General features: G+C 56.9%; 1 protein-coding gene across 2 annotated transcripts; it reads left to right on the top strand.

Annotated features, from left to right (window-relative positions):
- The first annotated feature begins 300 nt into the window (after nucleotides 1-300).
- Nucleotides 301-11,749, top strand: ACKR3 (atypical chemokine receptor 3). 2 transcript variants are annotated; one of them, XM_029933555.1, is made up of 3 exons: nucleotides 301-386; nucleotides 8,653-8,707; nucleotides 9,878-11,749. In XM_029933555.1, the coding sequence occupies exon 3, from the start codon at nucleotides 9,904-9,906 to the stop codon at nucleotides 10,990-10,992; it is 1,089 nt and encodes a 362-aa protein (XP_029789415.1). In that variant the 5' UTR covers nucleotides 301-386; nucleotides 8,653-8,707; nucleotides 9,878-9,903; the 3' UTR covers nucleotides 10,993-11,749. The 2 variants fall into 2 exon arrangements, with proteins under 2 accessions (XP_029789415.1, XP_029789414.1); XM_029933554.1 differs by lacking the exon at nucleotides 8,653-8,707 and having other exon boundaries at nucleotides 322-386.
- The last annotated feature ends 4,257 nt before the right edge of the window (nucleotides 11,750-16,006 follow it).

Below are 16,006 nucleotides of genomic sequence, written 5' to 3'. Positions count from 1 at the left end.
CGGACCTTGTGGCTTCATCAGACTGCAAGTCAAGGACCGCTGGGGTTTCGCAGGAGTGCGCCGGAGGGGGTGAGAGCTGCGATCCGGGTTTACGAGAGGGGTGTGCGCGCGTGCCTGCGTGCCTGCGCGTGTGCTCGTGCCTGCGTGTGCGTGCGCGCGTGCACGTGTGCGTGTGTGTGTGTCCCTGCACGTGTGTATTAGGAGGGGGCGGCGCGCGCCCGGAGGGAGGGAGATGCGGGTTACAAAGCTGCCACCTAGAGGCGCCTTCCCGCAGTGTATATAACGCGGGTGCGCAGCCGGCGAGCTCAGTCCTGCAAGCTGCTCAGCCCGAGGCGGTGAGCGCAGGAGCCGCGCAGGGAGGCCTGAGCTCGGAGCCAAGCCCGGAGGTAAGGAGGCTGCTCTTGGCAGCCCTGCGGGGAGAGGAAGGGAGGCCGAGGGCAGGGTTTCTGCTCTGCAGCAGAGCGGCCTTTTTTTTTTTTTTTTTTTTACCGAGGACTCTTCTTTGAACCGCTGTGAACGGTTGCCCAGGGCGTTGCAGGTCCGGTTTCGGAAAGCTCGGGCTGCCGGCTGCAAAGGCTGCTTTGCAACGCGCGGCTGCTAGGTGGGGGCTTCACCTTCCGCTGCAGAAAGTAAAAAGCGCCGTGTTCCTTGAGGCACTGGGGGAAGGAGCGCTCCGTGGGCGGGTTGGCTTTAGGATTCTGGTGTTTCTTTGCTGCTGTGGGTGTTGAAGCTCGGGTAAGTGGAGAGCTGAGCAGGAATGCAGACGGTTCGCGGGGCTGGCTCGGACTTGGCATAGGGAACAGCCTGGCACCACCGCTCCCCTCTCCCACGCTGGGGTATCAGCCGGGAAATGGATAGAACTGGCAGGAAATAGGTAATTCCAGAAAGATGAACACTTTCTTCAGAGGCAACCTTAAGAGTGGGATTCCAGAATGTATTTGAATTCAGGGCTTGGGGGGCGTACCGGATCCTGTAAGCTGGGAAGCTATGAGGGTGAATGTTAAGTGCAGCTCCGTCTGCCGTCTCTGGATTGCATCCTTCCTAACCTAATTGCAGTGTTTATTGTGCTCTCGGAAGGTAAGTCCAACTTCAACCAGAAAACAATAAAGACACACAGAAGTCTAGGATTCCGTCATTGAAATGTACCCTGCGGGGAGATCATCAGTTCTGTTCAATACTGTGAGCGCGGGTAGAGGTTCCCGGGGTGGCTGGGCAGCGAGAACTTTGGAGTGAGGTCACGGGACCCGTGACTAGCCAAGACTTGTAACTTGCAGAGAGAATGAGAAGTTGTAAAAGTCAGACTGGCTGTCTCCCTCCGTCATTTTCTCTCTTTCTTTCTTTCTTTCTTTCTTTCTTTCTTTCTTTCTTTCTTTCTTTCTTTCTTTCTTTCTCTTTCTTTCTTTCTTTCTTTCTTTCTTTCTTTCTTTCTTTCTTTCTTTCTTTCTTTCTTTCTTTCTTTCTTCTTTCTTTCTTCCTTCTCTTTCTCTCCCTCCCTCCGTCTCTCAATTCATTTGCTCACAACAGGCTCCCTAGGTTTTCCCCGGAGCGGCAGAGGCCCCCCCCCCCCGACATGGGGTACAGCCCTTTGAAGGTATTCCGTGCGCTGACATCCCCTGAAACTTCATTCTTCAAAGTCTCAATGTGGTAACTTTCTCTTTTCTTTTTGAACGCAGATGCTGCCTTTGTGTCCTTTTATTTATTCCAGGAAAATTCGGAGATCAAATAGAATGGCCTAGAAAAGAGAGCAGAGGCTGCTGGGGTCTGTGCTTAACTTTCTATAGTTTTTAAAGGGATAAACTGCCTGTTCTTCGAGCTTCCCCAGATGCAAAGGTTGCACATAGGCACTCTAGCTTGGAAACCATTTGCTCTTTTTCCCCCTGTCTCTGGCCATACACACTAGAATGTTCCCGAGCTGGATACCACACAGCCTCCTGGGGCTGGGGGCTGGGGGGGGGGGGTGGAAGCGCAAAGGAAAATTGAGAAGCGCCTGTGTTTTGCTGCCTGTCCGGTGTTTTAGAGGGGCGTGCATTGCAGTCATCGTTTCAAAAAAGTTCCAGAAAGTGTAGCCAGGGCAGCGCGCCGGTGCTTAACTGAGTCAGGACTTTGGAGGTGAGTTTTTCCCTTCTTAACAGCAAGTCCCGGGAGAGTTGAGAAGGTATTATGGTTTCTAATCAGACCCAGAACAGGCCAAGTGTAGGCTTTCTGGATGAAAAAAAAACAAAAACCCCAAACAAAAAAACCTACTTCATCAGAACAGTGGCTTTTTGTGTGATCATCTGGGCAGAGGGGTTTCTGTTTTCGGGGAGGCATGCCGGAGCTGGCGGGAGTGCTGGGACCCAGACTGGCAGCCGGACTCTAGAAGCCCCAGGAGTAAAACCGAGCGGGAGGAGAGAAACCTTCAAGACGTCAGGGCTTTAGATTTCTCTCCGTGGTTCTGCAGGCACAAGTGGAATTCGGAACTAGAAACGCCAGCGTCTGAGCTTAGTTTTACTTTTAGGAACAAGAATGGGGTCGGAACGCCTCCTCGTTGAGTTACGTGCACGAGGCTAGGGCGCAGAAAGGAACCCCAGGCTGGGTCGCGTCCAGGGGGTCTCGCGTCCGGAAACTCTGAGCCCTGGGACGCGCGTTCTCCGTCAAAGTAAAAAAAGGGCGAGCAAAGACAAATAAAAAGAGAGAGCGAGAGAAGAAAAGGAGGGGAAAACAGAGGGGACTGTCTGGTTTCCAACACGTGATGGTTTTCTGCGGGGAACAGTTGATGTTTTTGTTACTTAAGAACCTCCTAATTCAGCGCGGGGGAAAACAGCGTAGTTGCCTTTTATGAGTATCGCATATTTGTATCATGAACGTTTTGCTGCGCCGCAGGTAGGTTTGGAAGCTGATGTTTGGTCCCAAGCGCTGGAAGGGTGCAGGGACCGTGAGTATCTCAGTGGGGACTCTGGACGGCTGTGGCCAGGGACAGATAAAAAGGCAGTGGGCAGTGTGGGGACCGTGCCAGCCAGAGAGCCAGGGTCTTCTCATTTTCTTGCCGTAACAGATACCTTTGTGGGGACCCCCGCTCTGTGTTTTCTTAGTAGAGTCTGAGATCGAGTTGTCTCCCGGGAGCCCTGTTGTGTCTGGCCGAGAGCCTGACTGACCTCCCGCTGCCTCGTCCAGGTCCTGAGCTGGGTGGGAACGGAGGCTCTGGTGACCTGCGGCCAGCCGAGAGGCAGCCTTTGGGACCCTCTGGGACTCTCTGGACCTGGCCCTCTGGGTGCAGCGTTATTTCCCTGTGGACAGCTGAGCACAATAGACCAGATCGGCTTTCTGGATGTGGGGGTTCACTTTCTCCCCCAGATGCTTAAAAGTGGGTGAAGATGCCCCCCGTGTGTTAACGGGAAACATGTTGGGGGCCCCCCAGGGGTAGGTGGCCTGGATCTGAGTCAGGGTAGGGGTTTTCTTTCCCCTTGACTCTCTCTTGATGACTTTCTGAGTTTCCTGATGGTTTAGAGCAGCCTCTTACTTGGGTAAAGTATCAGTCCAGGGCTGCATGGGCACCCAAGACAGCGTTGATTTTCTTTGCCTGGCACCGGGGGTCCCAGCAGTCCCCAGTCTGCTGTCCGCCCTTGCAGATGGCCACAGGGAGCCTGCCAGGGCCAAAGCTTTTCTGGACGTCCATGTAGATGTACTGCAGCATCGGTAAAAAACAAAAACAGAAACAAACAAACAAAATCCAAACCTCAGTGCGGGACAACTACCTCTCGTTTACAGAGGTAGTGCGGATTCTCCTTGGCGAACTGTGTGCCGGCTGCATAGAAAGCGGGGTGCGGGAGGTGGTGTGGACTTTGGCAAGGAGGCCAGGGCGTGGCTCCCACAGGATGAAGTCTCTGGAAAAGTGGGGAAAGTGAAGAGAGCCGCTGTTAAGCCACAGTCCCAGATAGCCTGGTCCCTGGGCCTGGTCTGGCCTCAGCGTGCAGGTGCTCAGCAGAGAGGTGGAGCGAGGTGATCCAGTCTGGACGTCGCTGACTCTGTGAAATTGCGTCCTGGGGGGACACAGATCCCAAATTGCAGAAAGCTAATAAATAAGGTCACCTGTGGGCAGAGGTTGCCTAGAGAGCCCCGAGGGCCAGAGGGCCCCTCAGGGTCTGAGCTGCTGCCTTGCCCTGGCCTGGCCTGGGAAATCCTATCTGCACCCCTGGGGACTTCGGGGAGCCAGAGCACCCCACTGTGCACCTTCTACCTGTTGGTGGCACCCCTGCCCCAGGCCACTCCCTTGCTCACCACCCATGTGGCTCCTGGGTGGACTGGCCCGGCCTGGCCCCCTCACTCCCTGTATCCCTGTCCCGGACAGAGTCTTGCTGCCAGCTTTCCTGTGTGGGGACGGTGGCCTCGGCCAAATTCAGTGACACTCTTCATGGTGGACCACTGACGCCCCCTCCATTCTCCTCGAAGGCTCCCGTGGGCCACTCGAGTGGAAGCCCCTCACCCTCCCGCCCCTGCCTCCTTTCTTTCTCTTCTCAGTTACTGGCAAGTTCTTGGGGGTGGGGGTGGGGCGTGGTGATTCTGGTCTGTTGTGCCCCAGAGCAGTGCCCCCACGGAGGAGACTCCAAAAATCTGGGGCGCACACAGGGTTGATGTATGTCTGCACTCAATGAGGGGTTCAGAATCTTCTGGACTCGCGTTCCCAGTACTGGCGTCGGGTCACTGGCCTTGGTGGGCCCCAAGGTGAAGACCTCTCAGGGATGCAGGGCTCGGGCAGGAAGAATGCAGAGACACATAAACGCACTGACACAGAATGGAGATGTGTGGTCTGGGTGGGGGACCGGGCGGGAGAAGCAAGGAAGGGGTTGGTCGGGAAGAGCCTTCCCGGCTGGTGATGGGAGTTTGCGCACACGAGTGCCAGCCTGTGGCCCGGCCACTTGGCAGTGTCTGTCCCGGAGGCACTGACTTGCCGCCAAGGAGGGGACCTGTTTACTGCAGGCTGACCGTCACCCCTTGCCTACTAACCTTGGGGACTTCTAATTCTGGCGTGACCCCCGGCTCACCGGGTGAGCTCAGGCAGGCCGTTTGGACTCCGACAAATGCCTCGGGCCACTTGGCTGTAGTCACTCGTGGTCTGGAATCTTGGTTGAGGAGTAATAAGCCTGAGATGGGAGAGGCCGGTCTCCCAGAAAAACCCTCAGGTTGGCAAAGGGGACCCCTTCCAGCACGAGGCGACAGGAGTGGAGGGTGCTTCTCTTGGGAGGACCAGACGGACACCGGGGCCATCGGAAAATTGACTGACTTCCTCTCATGACAGAAGTGTGATGGTGCGGGTGTAGGACAGGTGACCCCCAAGTGTCTATACAGCGTGACCCCAGCAGAGAGGAGTGGTCAGAGAAGACTCAGTGAGTGCTGGGGACGAGGGGATGCACAGGGACTGGTCCAGCATGTCACCGGGGTCTCTGCGGTTCAGGAGAACAGGATGGGAACGGTCCCTCTACTGTTTTGTGAAACTCCATCAGAATTTACATAATTCTCGACGTCAAATTTCAAGTGATACAGAAGCCCAGGGAGTTAAATCGACCGCCTCCCCTCTGTGCCCTCACCCTGCGCTGCCTGCCCAGAGGTGTGCACCGCCTGCAGATGTGTCTCCGTGGTCTTGGTGCACATGTATTTACGTGTAAAAACACACCTACTTCTTGTCTTGTTCTACATAAATGAGGTTACACAATGCGTAGTCTGTATTGGCACATCGCCTTTCACTTGCGGAACGTTCTAGTTGCCCACGTCCCTAAAGGAAGGTCCTCTTTGGTTTTCTTAGCTGTGTTGTATCTCACACGGTGGACACGCCACACTTGGGCAAACCAGTCCCCTGCTGGCAGATGGCTGTGCTGCTCCGATTTTATCGCCACCGAATAGAGCTTCAGCCAACACGCTTGCTTGGGGACTTGTGAGTCTTCCGAGAGGCTAAATGTGTGGCCCTGTAAAGTCAAAGACAGGGGTCTCCTCCAGGTCCCCGTGGACATCAGACCTCCCAGAGGCTCTGGCTCAGAGGCCTGGCCGCGCAGACGGGGAGCGCGAATCCTTCCCGGTTCGTGCAGAATGCAGTCTGTCTGTCTGTGCGCTGGCTGAGGATCTGGTGTCGGACACTCTGGGCCATCCGTCGGCTCAGCAGGCGCCCCTCGCTCTCTCCGTCTCAGATTTTGCTGGGAGCTTTGTCATCAGCCCTGCAGCAGACCAACCGCCTTTGACAGAAAATGCAGATGGTCCTTGTCAGATCACGATCTCTTCTGGAAACGGCCTTTGATTGTTTCCAAAGCCAAAAATACAGGAAAACTAACAAAAAGACAAGAGGCTGAACTGTTGGGAGGCGTTTTACCCTCCTTGGGCCCCATTTAGATTGTGGAGGGCTTGAATCCTAGTCTGTTTCATCTGCTCTCTGTGCTTCCCTCGGCCTCTGGGCCTCTGGAGCCTCCTGCCCTGGAAGGGGGTTCCTGGGGGTTCCCCCGTGGAGGGCGTGGTCAGGGCACAGGCCCCCTGGGCTGAGTGGTGGTGGATGATGGGTGATGGGTAGGCCAGCTGGCTCTCTCGTTCTAGCCGGGGGCCTTGAAACCTCTGCTGCGCCCTTCAGCCCATCAGCCCTTGCTGGAAGGGTCCCACTGTGCCCCCCGGAAGGGACGGGAGAGGACGTGTGGGTGGGGTGGGGTGCCCCACGAGCAGGTGCCTGTGATCGGAGGGCCCCTGATCACCAAACCAGGTGTTCATTGTCCGGAGGGCCCTGCCCTCTCTGGCCAAGGCTCATGGCTGCTCGCGCTCTGGGGACAGTGACGGCTGGCAGGAGCCCCAGAGGGTCCAAAAGAGCAGGGTGTGAGAGGCGGGTGACTTCTCATATATCCCCCCCATGCGGATATGCACACTGAAGAGCGCCCAGCGTCCGTCTGCTGGGCAGCACGGGAGCCCGAGCTGGCTCACTGTCTCCTCGTGAGGAGCAGAGAGGTGGAGGTGGGGGGCTTAGACCCTGTCACGGTGACAGAGGCTGGGGCGCATTCCTTCCTTTCCAGCCCCTGCGGACGGCTAGGATCCTGGACTCTGGGGTTGTGTCTGCAGAGGCCCTGCAGAGCTGCAGCGGTGCGGGGGGAGGAGGGAGCCCCACCCAGCCCCTGCCCGCCTCCGCCCTCCAGCAGGTGCCTCTGATCCGTAGGGACTCTGGGGTCTGACGAGGTCATGAGGTGAACGCACCTTATGCACTAGGTTCTGTAGCAGATGTGTTTCATTTTAAGGAAATGGGGGGAGAAAGGGGTCACCAGATTGGAACCAGGACGGAAGCAAAGCTGAAATCTTGGCTTTGTTCTGTTCTGGAATCAAGGGCTTCAGGGGATGGGGAGGGGAGGGTCAGCCCGAGGCAGGTTAGTGGCCAGGGGGATGTGGCAATAGTGGCTTCAAGGCACGGTCTGGGGCTGGCTGCCCCCCAAGGCTAGCCCAGTGGGCCCTTAGGGGTGTCCCTTGCTGCCCCATGTCCTGTGGGGGTCCTCGAGCAGCCTCTTAGGACAGGGTGGTCCAGAGTCTCATCATGTGAGGAGTTTCTTTGTCCAAAACTTGGTTGTGCTGAGTCTCCCAGGGTGCCCTGCTGTGCGTGTGAGTGTGGTCCTGCACAAGTTGGTGGTCCCAGACCCCGGGACCCTCCTGGTGGGGTGCTCCGGGGACCGCCAGGCTTCCCAGCTACGGGCCCGGCCCCTCACGGGACGTCCAGCCTTCTCCCCTCTGCAGCGGGGACACGGGGGCCCGGGTAGGTCACCGGGAGAGGGACCCATGGGCATTTGGAACCTGCAGAAGAGAAACACCCGGAAACCCGCTGGTGTCTTGGGAGGCAGCAGAATGTCGCTGGTCAGGGATTCTGTTCATGCATCCTGAAGGTGAACCCATCACCCCGCCCCTCTCTGTGCACCTTGCCTCCCCTTCCAGGCAGCAACGGGCAATTACTTAGGTGGTAGGAGTTAGTTTCAAACATGGAGCAAGAAAGGAGGGAGGCTGTGATCTTTGCTAAAGGGTTGGGGAGGGGCAGGGGTGGAGTTTGACAGAGCCCGTCGCTTGGGCTGATTCTGCACTGGGCCCGCCGGTGACCTGACAATGCAGCGGAAGACAGGTTAGTGCGTCTCCAGTTAAACCCCCAGGAGGGGGGAGAGTCAGGACTCCAACCCAGAAAGGGCTGGTCTTGGGATGGGTGCTTCTCCCGGCCATGTGTCCTCATACCGTGAGCGCAGCCACCTGGGCGCTGACCTGTGCATCCTCCAGGGAGATCTCCTAGGGGACCCGGAGTCCACTGCACATGAATGTGGCACAGAGGCTGGACACCCGGTGGACCTCTACCTACGATGTGCAGGAAGGGAGCCAAAACGCCTTACTCTGTGAGATAACTCAGCAGGTCGCCATTGTCCCCAGGGTCACACAGGGGCTGCCATCCCAGGGCTGTCCTGGAGGGATTTCCATGCCCTCAGGCTGGGGGAGGGGGCCGGCCGTGGAAGACAGTCTCTGGAAGTTTCACAGCTGGTGCATTTTGGGAGGCACCGTGGTACTTGGGAGCGGACTCCTCTGTGGGTGTGAAAATGGCAACAATTCCTGGGTCATTAGGGAGGACGGTGGAGACGGTTGTCTGCCCCTCCAGAAGCCTGACAGGTGGTGACTTCTGTGCTCCAGGTCTTGGCACAAGCCCCTCTTGAAGCAGTTGCATCAATAAAAGAAGGGAACACAGGTGGGTAGTTGCCCTTAGTTGAAAAGCTCGCGGCAAAGCCAGCGGGTGCGGAGTGTGGGTGTGGGCTGTGGGTGTGGGGTGCAAGTTCAGGGTTTGGGGTGCGGGTTTGGGGTGCAGGGTGCGGGTGTGGGGTGCAGGTGCGGGTGCAGGGTGTGGGGTGCAGGTTTGGGGTATGGGTACGGGTACAGGTATGGGGTGTGGGATGCAGGTGCAAGGTGTGGGGTGCAGGGTGCGGGTGCAGGGGGTGGGGTTTGGGTTGTGGATGCGGGTGCGGGTGTGGGGTGCAGGTTTGGGGTGTGGGTTTGGGGTGCAGGTGCAGATGCGGGTTTGGGGTGCGGATTCAGGTTTGGGGTGCAGGTGTGGGGTGTCGGTTTGGGGTGCAGGTGTGGATGCGGGTTTGGGGTGCAGGTGCGGGGTGTGGGTGTGGGGTGCAGGTGCGGATGCGGGTTTGGGGTGCAGGTACCGATGTGGGTTTGGGGTGTGGGTGTGGGGTGCAGGTATGGATACGGGTTTGGGGTGGGGGATGCAGGTGCAGGCTGTGGGGTGCAGGCTGTGGGGTACACCCAAACACACGAGCTGCAGGACGTTGCATGCTGAATGGTCATCAGGACCTCAGAGCGAAGGTGGGCTAAGACCCAGGCTCCCATGCACATGTGTGACAGGAGGGTTAGAAGCACCGAGTCACGTTTTGGATGCACACATGGGTGGGAATGTGCAGCACTCTCATTGAGGCACCAGAGCCGGACACTTGTCACGCAGCAGTGCCCCGAGCTGATGGTCTCTGCCGTGCTTCGGGATGTAGGGAAAATGGCTCCACTGTCCTCTGCTAAGAATGAGCGACCCGTCAGCATTGCCCAGGCTGCCAGACGCCTGGTGGCCCGAGGGCCGTGCTGATTTCACACCGTGGGCACAGCCAGGCTGCTGATGTCTGGAGAACCAGCCATGAAAAGACAGTCGCTCTTTCTGGCGGGTTTAGATTCTGGGTCGGTTTTATTCGGTGGTGCGGCGTGCACGGCTGTTTGCTTTCCTCGTTTCTTGGGGACGATGCCACGGAGTCGAAGCGGGACAGCTGACACATGGGGTGCCGGGAAAGCACGTGGACGGGCGCTCCCGTGTTTCCTAACCAGGCCGCTTTTCTGTTCCGTCTCTCTCTGTGTGGTTTCTGTGTAGGCCGTCTGCTTCCCGCGCTCAGCACCATGGATCTGCACCTCTTCGACGACTCGGAGCCGGGGAACTTCTCCGACGTCAGCTGGCCGTGCAACGGCAGCGACTGCATCGTCGTGGACACCGTGCTGTGCCCCAACATGCCCAACAAGAGCGTCCTGCTCTATACGCTGTCCTTCGTCTACGTCTTCATCTTCGTGATCGGCATGGTCGCCAACTCCGTGGTGGTCTGGGTGACCGTCCAGGCCAAGACCACCGCCTACGACACGCACTGCTACATCCTCAACCTGGCCATCGCCGACCTGTGGGTGGTGGTCACCATCCCCGTCTGGGTGGTGAGCCTCGTGCAGCATAACCAGTGGCCCATGGGAGAGCTCACGTGCAAGGTCACGCACCTCATCTTCTCCATCAACCTGTTCGGCAGCATCTTCTTCCTGACGTGCATGAGCGTGGACCGCTACCTGTCCATCACCTGCTTCGCAGGCACCTCGAGCCGCCGGAAGAAGGCGGTCCGCCGCACCGTCTGCGTCCTGGTGTGGCTGCTGGCCTTCTGCGTGTCCCTGCCTGACACCTACTACCTGAAGACCGTCACCTCGGCGTCCAACAATGAGACCTACTGCCGCTCCTTCTACCCCGAGCACAGCGTCAAGGAGTGGCTCATCAGCATGGAGCTGGTGTCCGTGGTCCTGGGCTTCGCTGTCCCCTCCTGCATCATTGCCATCTTCTACTGCCTGCTGGCCCGCGCCATCGCCGCGTCCGGCGACCAGGAGAAGCAGAGCAGCCGGAAGATCATCTTCTCCTACGTGGTGGTCTTCCTGGTGTGCTGGCTGCCCTACCACGCCGTGGTGCTGCTGGACATCTTCTCCGTCCTCCACTACATCCCCTTCACCTGCCGGCTGGAGAACTTCCTGTTCACAGCCCTGCACGTGACGCAGTGCGTGTCCCTGGTGCACTGCTGCGTCAACCCCGTGCTCTACAGCTTCATCAACCGAAACTACAGGTACGAGCTGATGAAGGCCTTCATTTTTAAGTACTCGGCCAAGACCGGTCTCACCAAACTCATCGACGCCTCCAGGGTGTCCGAGACAGAGTACTCGGCCTTGGAGCAAAGCACCAAGTGATGCACCCTCGGCGGGGTCTTGGGGACAATGTGCTTGTTTTCCACGCGGCCCTGGGATGCATCCTTTTCTGAGAGTTCAGCCCGGCGGCTTCAGGGCCGGACGCCGGAGTGGTGGGGAAGAGGGGAGCGTGCGCCATGGTTCACCCCGACCCCCTTTCTCAGGCTGCGCCCTGACGGTGTCACCTCACCCAGGACTGTGCCGTGTCACCAAACCAGCGCAGGGACAGGCCTGCCTGTACTTCTGTAGAATAGGACTCTTCGTGTTCCCTGAAGGTTTTCTATGGTGACTTGTATTTAAATTTTAAGACTTTATTTTCTCACTGTTGGTGTACCTGATAAATGTATTTGAAAGTTTAAATATATTTTAAATACCGTACAGGAGGCGCAATGCTGACATGTATTCAGAGTGTGGTAGTTTGAAGACTAGTTTGACTTCCGTTTTGACTAAGGATGACATTAATTGTTAGATGATTTGAAATGATATATCTATAAATCTATAATATACGCCAGTCCTGGCGGAAAGGCTTTATTTACGACAGTTTTATATCTGTGTGGTGCTTGGTACCTGCACGGGATATGGAACGAAGAACGACCGTGGTTTGTGATGTTCCTGGTGTTGTACAGTTACGTGCAAAAAGCGAAACAAAGCACAACTGTCCCTGGCTGCGACGCTCTGCACGAAGTGAGCAGTCTTGTTCCAGAAAGTTCCAGAAAGTTCTCTCCGTTTGTAAGTTATTATTTTTTTTTTAATAAAGATGTTTTTCCTAAAAAGGCATTGGAGTCTTTGTTGTAAAAGTGTGTGTGGCATTTAGGTGGCATGTGTGGTAATAATAATACAGGGAAGCTGCATGTTAGGTTGGCCGAATATGTTTAAAACAAGAGCTCTACCATGAAGCAAAACCCGGGGGGGTAACCCTGGAGGCCGTGACATAAAAGGGAAAACATTTCAGTGCTTTTTTTTTTTTAATGTCATGCAGTATATTTGCAGGAGAGGAGATGACTGGTCAGGGCAGCTGTCGAGGCCATGGTGGTTCTAGAAGATTCTCACCTGCTGTCAGCCCAGAATTGTCTAGGGCTCAGGACTTCGTGTATGTCTTGGTGTGTGCCCCTAGGGCCACATGTCACACAGTCCATTGACCCTTCCCTACTAAGTTTTTGTCTTATTTAAAAAAAAATTTTTAAGTTATTTATTTTTTTAATTAAAAAAATTTTTAATGTTTATTTATTTTTGAGAGACAGAGCGTGAGAAGGAGAAAGGCAGAGAGAGAAGGAGACACAGAATCTGAAGCAGCTCCAGGCTCTGAGCAGAGATCATGACCTGAGCTGAAGTCGGCGGCTTCACCGGCTGAGCCACCCAGGTGCCCCAATTTTTAATTTTTTTTAATGCTTATTTACTTTTTGAGAGAGAGAGAGAGACCAATTTTTAATTTTTTTTAATGCTTATTTACTTTTTGAGAGAGAGGGGCAGAGAGAGGGAGAGACACAGAATCCGAGGCAGGCTCCAGGCTCTGAACTTTCAGCGCAGAGGCTAATGAAGGGCTTGAACCCACGGACCACGAGATCACGACTTGAGCCAAAGTCAGATGCTCAATCAACTGAGCCTCCGAGGCCCCCCCGCTTCTGTGGTTTTAAGCCTGCATTCTCTTGCCGTGTACAAGCCGAGTGTACGTGCCCAGTTCTGCTGTGCCCTCCCCGGCACTTGATGGGGCCACAAGAGCGGTGGAGACCTCGGCAGGCAGGTGCGTCTGCCAGGACCCGAGAGGGGACCCAGCTCCCCTTCCCGTGTGACGGGGCTGATTTGCACAGAGAACTGCTTGCCAAGGCAAGGAGGGACCCGGGCCGGAAGCCCCTGTCTCACCTGTGAGTCTGGGGGCTGCTACCATCTAGGAGGGCCCCCTGTGCATGTGGACACCCCCAGGACTCACGGTGGACGGCCCCCAGCAGCTCCCGGGGACCCACAGACCCAGCCTGCCCCAGGAGGTCTCCTCTTCCTCAAAGGGCTTTACGGCTGCGAGTTTTGAGACCAGGGTTGTAAATCGCTCTGAACATCTATGTGACACACAGGCTCTTGGGTGCTCATGGGCCTTGAGGATTCTGCTTGGAGGACGCTCGTACCGGTAGTGGGACACTAGCCTGACTCTGGGTGGAGATCCCCAGAGCAAGGACGAGGAAGAGCAGAATGACAAAGCGAAGTCAGGAAATCATGACCAGAATGTGTGTTCCTGACAATAGATTGCAGTTTGCACTGAGCTTCCTAGCAGCCTAAGCACAGATGGAAACATGCTCACCAAGTAGTAAGTTCAAGGTGGGGGCGTAAGTATAGCCATATGCTACATACACACGTCTGTGCAGTATGTGTCATATAAAAATGAATTCAACCGAATTTCTTCTATATCAGTCGGTTCAGAGATGCTCCCCACCACTGCCCAATTACCCCGAAATTGTGGGTGGGCTCTGCCGGGAGTGACAGAGTGAGGGAGGTCACCGCTGGTTCCCGCCAGCCTCTTTGGAAGGGTCCACAGCCGCCTGCCTGGTTCTTGTGCAGGTGTCCTGTGTGACGCCCTGTCCCCGGGTCTCCTTCTGCAGGTCTGCAGCACGCTGGGTCTTGGGGTGCCCGGGTGCACGGCCCCAGCCCTTTCCTGAATCCTGACTTCCCTTAGCCCCACGGGAATCACCCAGCGGCTGCCTCTGCACGGGGGGCTGGAGGGAAGGTGGGCAGACCCTGAGCCGACTCTAGACTCAACCACGCACCACGTTCTGCTTTGTGGGCCTTCCCCATGCCCCCAGGACACGGTGCCCTTAGCGCCCTGTGGGGTTTCTGGTGTGCAAACTTCGTCTCCCGGGATATTCCAGTGACTGAACTGTCTCTGCTCCTAGAAATCCCCTTCTTGCCCTGTCGGGGGCTTCAAGACGTGCTCTGAGCCATTCAGACTCAAACGCCTGTCCTTTGATCAGTGGCTGTAACTCTTCCCGGGAGCAGTGACGCTGGCCTGGGGCTCTGCCGGCTGGGCGATGGAGACGCCGGTCAAGGGGGGAGACACAGAGCTCCGTGGGGGGGAAAATCGGTTAATATTAAAGAACTGTCCCCCCATGTGGATGTGGGTGTGGAGTTGGGTGCCAGGTCTTGGATACGAGGTGGGCTGTGGGGCGGCAGTGGGGGGTGGGGGGAGAAGGGTTTGGGCAGGAGCCCTGGCTCTTCAGAGTCCGGAGAGCCTGACACTGAAATTTCTACCTTTGAGGTCCATTTCTTCGGCATCCTTTCTGACGGAAAGGTCTTTGGAAACGCCAGCCTCGGGAGACAGCAGCGAAGCTGTGAGTAGTTGAGCGCACGATGACATGCGGACCCCAGGAGGGGCAGCTGGGGCCCCAGCGGAGCGTGGGATGTGGACGGGGGCTCCCACCCCACTGGGAGAGGGGGAGGCTTTTCTGGTCTCCCTCCCTCGGAGCCTGCGGCGGGCCGACTCCGGAGGAGTCCCCAGCGGACGCCTTCCATTTGGGTCAACGCATAAGCAGCAGGATGATGTCCTCTGGAGCGTGGACCTGACCCCGCCCAGGAGACTCCGGGTGACCTGGGCTGAGACCCCAGGGACCCTTGTGTTCAGCACTCTTACTGGGTAACAGTATCTCAGAACCGGAGGACACATTAGCTGTGGCTGTGCACCACATGGGGTCGAGCGCATTGGCTGAGAGCGGGTAGGTCCCCAGAGTCCCCTCCGGGAGGTCTGGACTTTCTCCCAGGGCCCGGGCATGTCCCGGTGGATGCAGGCCTCTGGGGGCTCATTGCTCCCCCGGTGAAGTGTCCGCGGGGCCGGGGAGGGTCAAGGGCTTGAACAGCCCTGCCGTGTTAACAGAGCACTTCCTTCTCCGAGTCCTGGAACTCCCGGGGAAGCTCCTCATGTCCCCGATGGTGCATGGACACGCCATACCTGCCATGGCCCCGAATCTGGACACCAACCACGTGTGGCGAGGAATGATAGTGGTGTGGGTCGGGCATGAAAGGAAACGGGCTCCCTCGCCGCCGGCCGCCTGCGCCTGCGGTGCTGTTTCCGTCGACGGGGATGCGGCCCCATCGCAAGCTGGGGAGGACCCGGGCCCCAGACCTCCGTGACCGTCACTTGGTGTCCGTGTGTGGGCCTCTGGTCACCTGCGCACGGCCACACGTCACGGCACACAGGACCTTCGTCCAGGTTCCCCGGGGCCAGGCTCGCCTTGGACTGAGACAAACGGCCGTGCACAGCCCTCGTCGAAGGAGGGGACGGCCATCTGATCGGGATGTGAGGAGTGACAGGCAATTTTAGTGTTTTTCTTCTTTTTGCTCAAAAGCTTTGCTTCTGTTGGCCTTTCATATGCTTATTTGCTCAGACCTTTCCATGCAGGGGATTCAAATGGCTGCCAGTCCCGTCACTCCTCCCGACACGTTGGGGGAAGAGCGGCGGCCATCGGCGTTTGTCACCGTATGATGCTCAGAAGCAACAGAATGGAAAAATCTGAATTTCCATAGTTATTTCCGGAACGAAACTGATTAAAAGCATTTCCTAGGTAGGTCGGAATCTTCCCTTTAACAAGTTTTAGAAGAAAAAGCAAAGAGGGAGACAATGTGGCAATGGCATTACCTCTGCTTGGGTGACTCAGAATGCGTGTTGGCGGGGCAACGTGCCGTGCGGAGAGCCACAAGCTCGTGGAATCGGTGGCCGCGGCTCCCTGAAAGAGCCCCGCTCCACCACGCTGGATCTGCTTCCTTTCAGCCGTTCACATGAAAGTGTTTGAAGCTAAGCTTTTCATCCCCCTCCCCCCCTTTTTCCCAGAGCCGTAATCAATAGGAAGAGCGCATTAAAACTTTCCCCGCCGCTGCATTTCTCAGGGCCGTTGCTGAAAGTGCGGATTGTGTTTTATGCGGGGCCGTAATGAGAATTTGAATTCCGTGTGGAGCCTGGAGGGTAGATGAGAAGTGGTCAGCGCCCAGCTGCGCCTCCGGTGGGTGTCTTTCTCTGCGCTTTATTCCTCGCTTGTCCCCG

Source organism: Suricata suricatta, chromosome 3, assembly GCF_006229205.1.
Source record: "Suricata suricatta isolate VVHF042 chromosome 3, meerkat_22Aug2017_6uvM2_HiC, whole genome shotgun sequence".
In the NCBI taxonomy this organism is placed as follows: domain Eukaryota; kingdom Metazoa; phylum Chordata; class Mammalia; order Carnivora; family Herpestidae; genus Suricata; species Suricata suricatta.
This window is presented reverse-complemented; position numbering and strand designations above follow the sequence as displayed.

Excerpts from the sequence above, each read along its gene's own strand:
- ACKR3 (XM_029933555.1), top strand. The coding sequence starts at position 9,904 with ATGGATCTGCACCTCTTCGACGACTCGGAGCCGGGGAACTTCTCCGAC.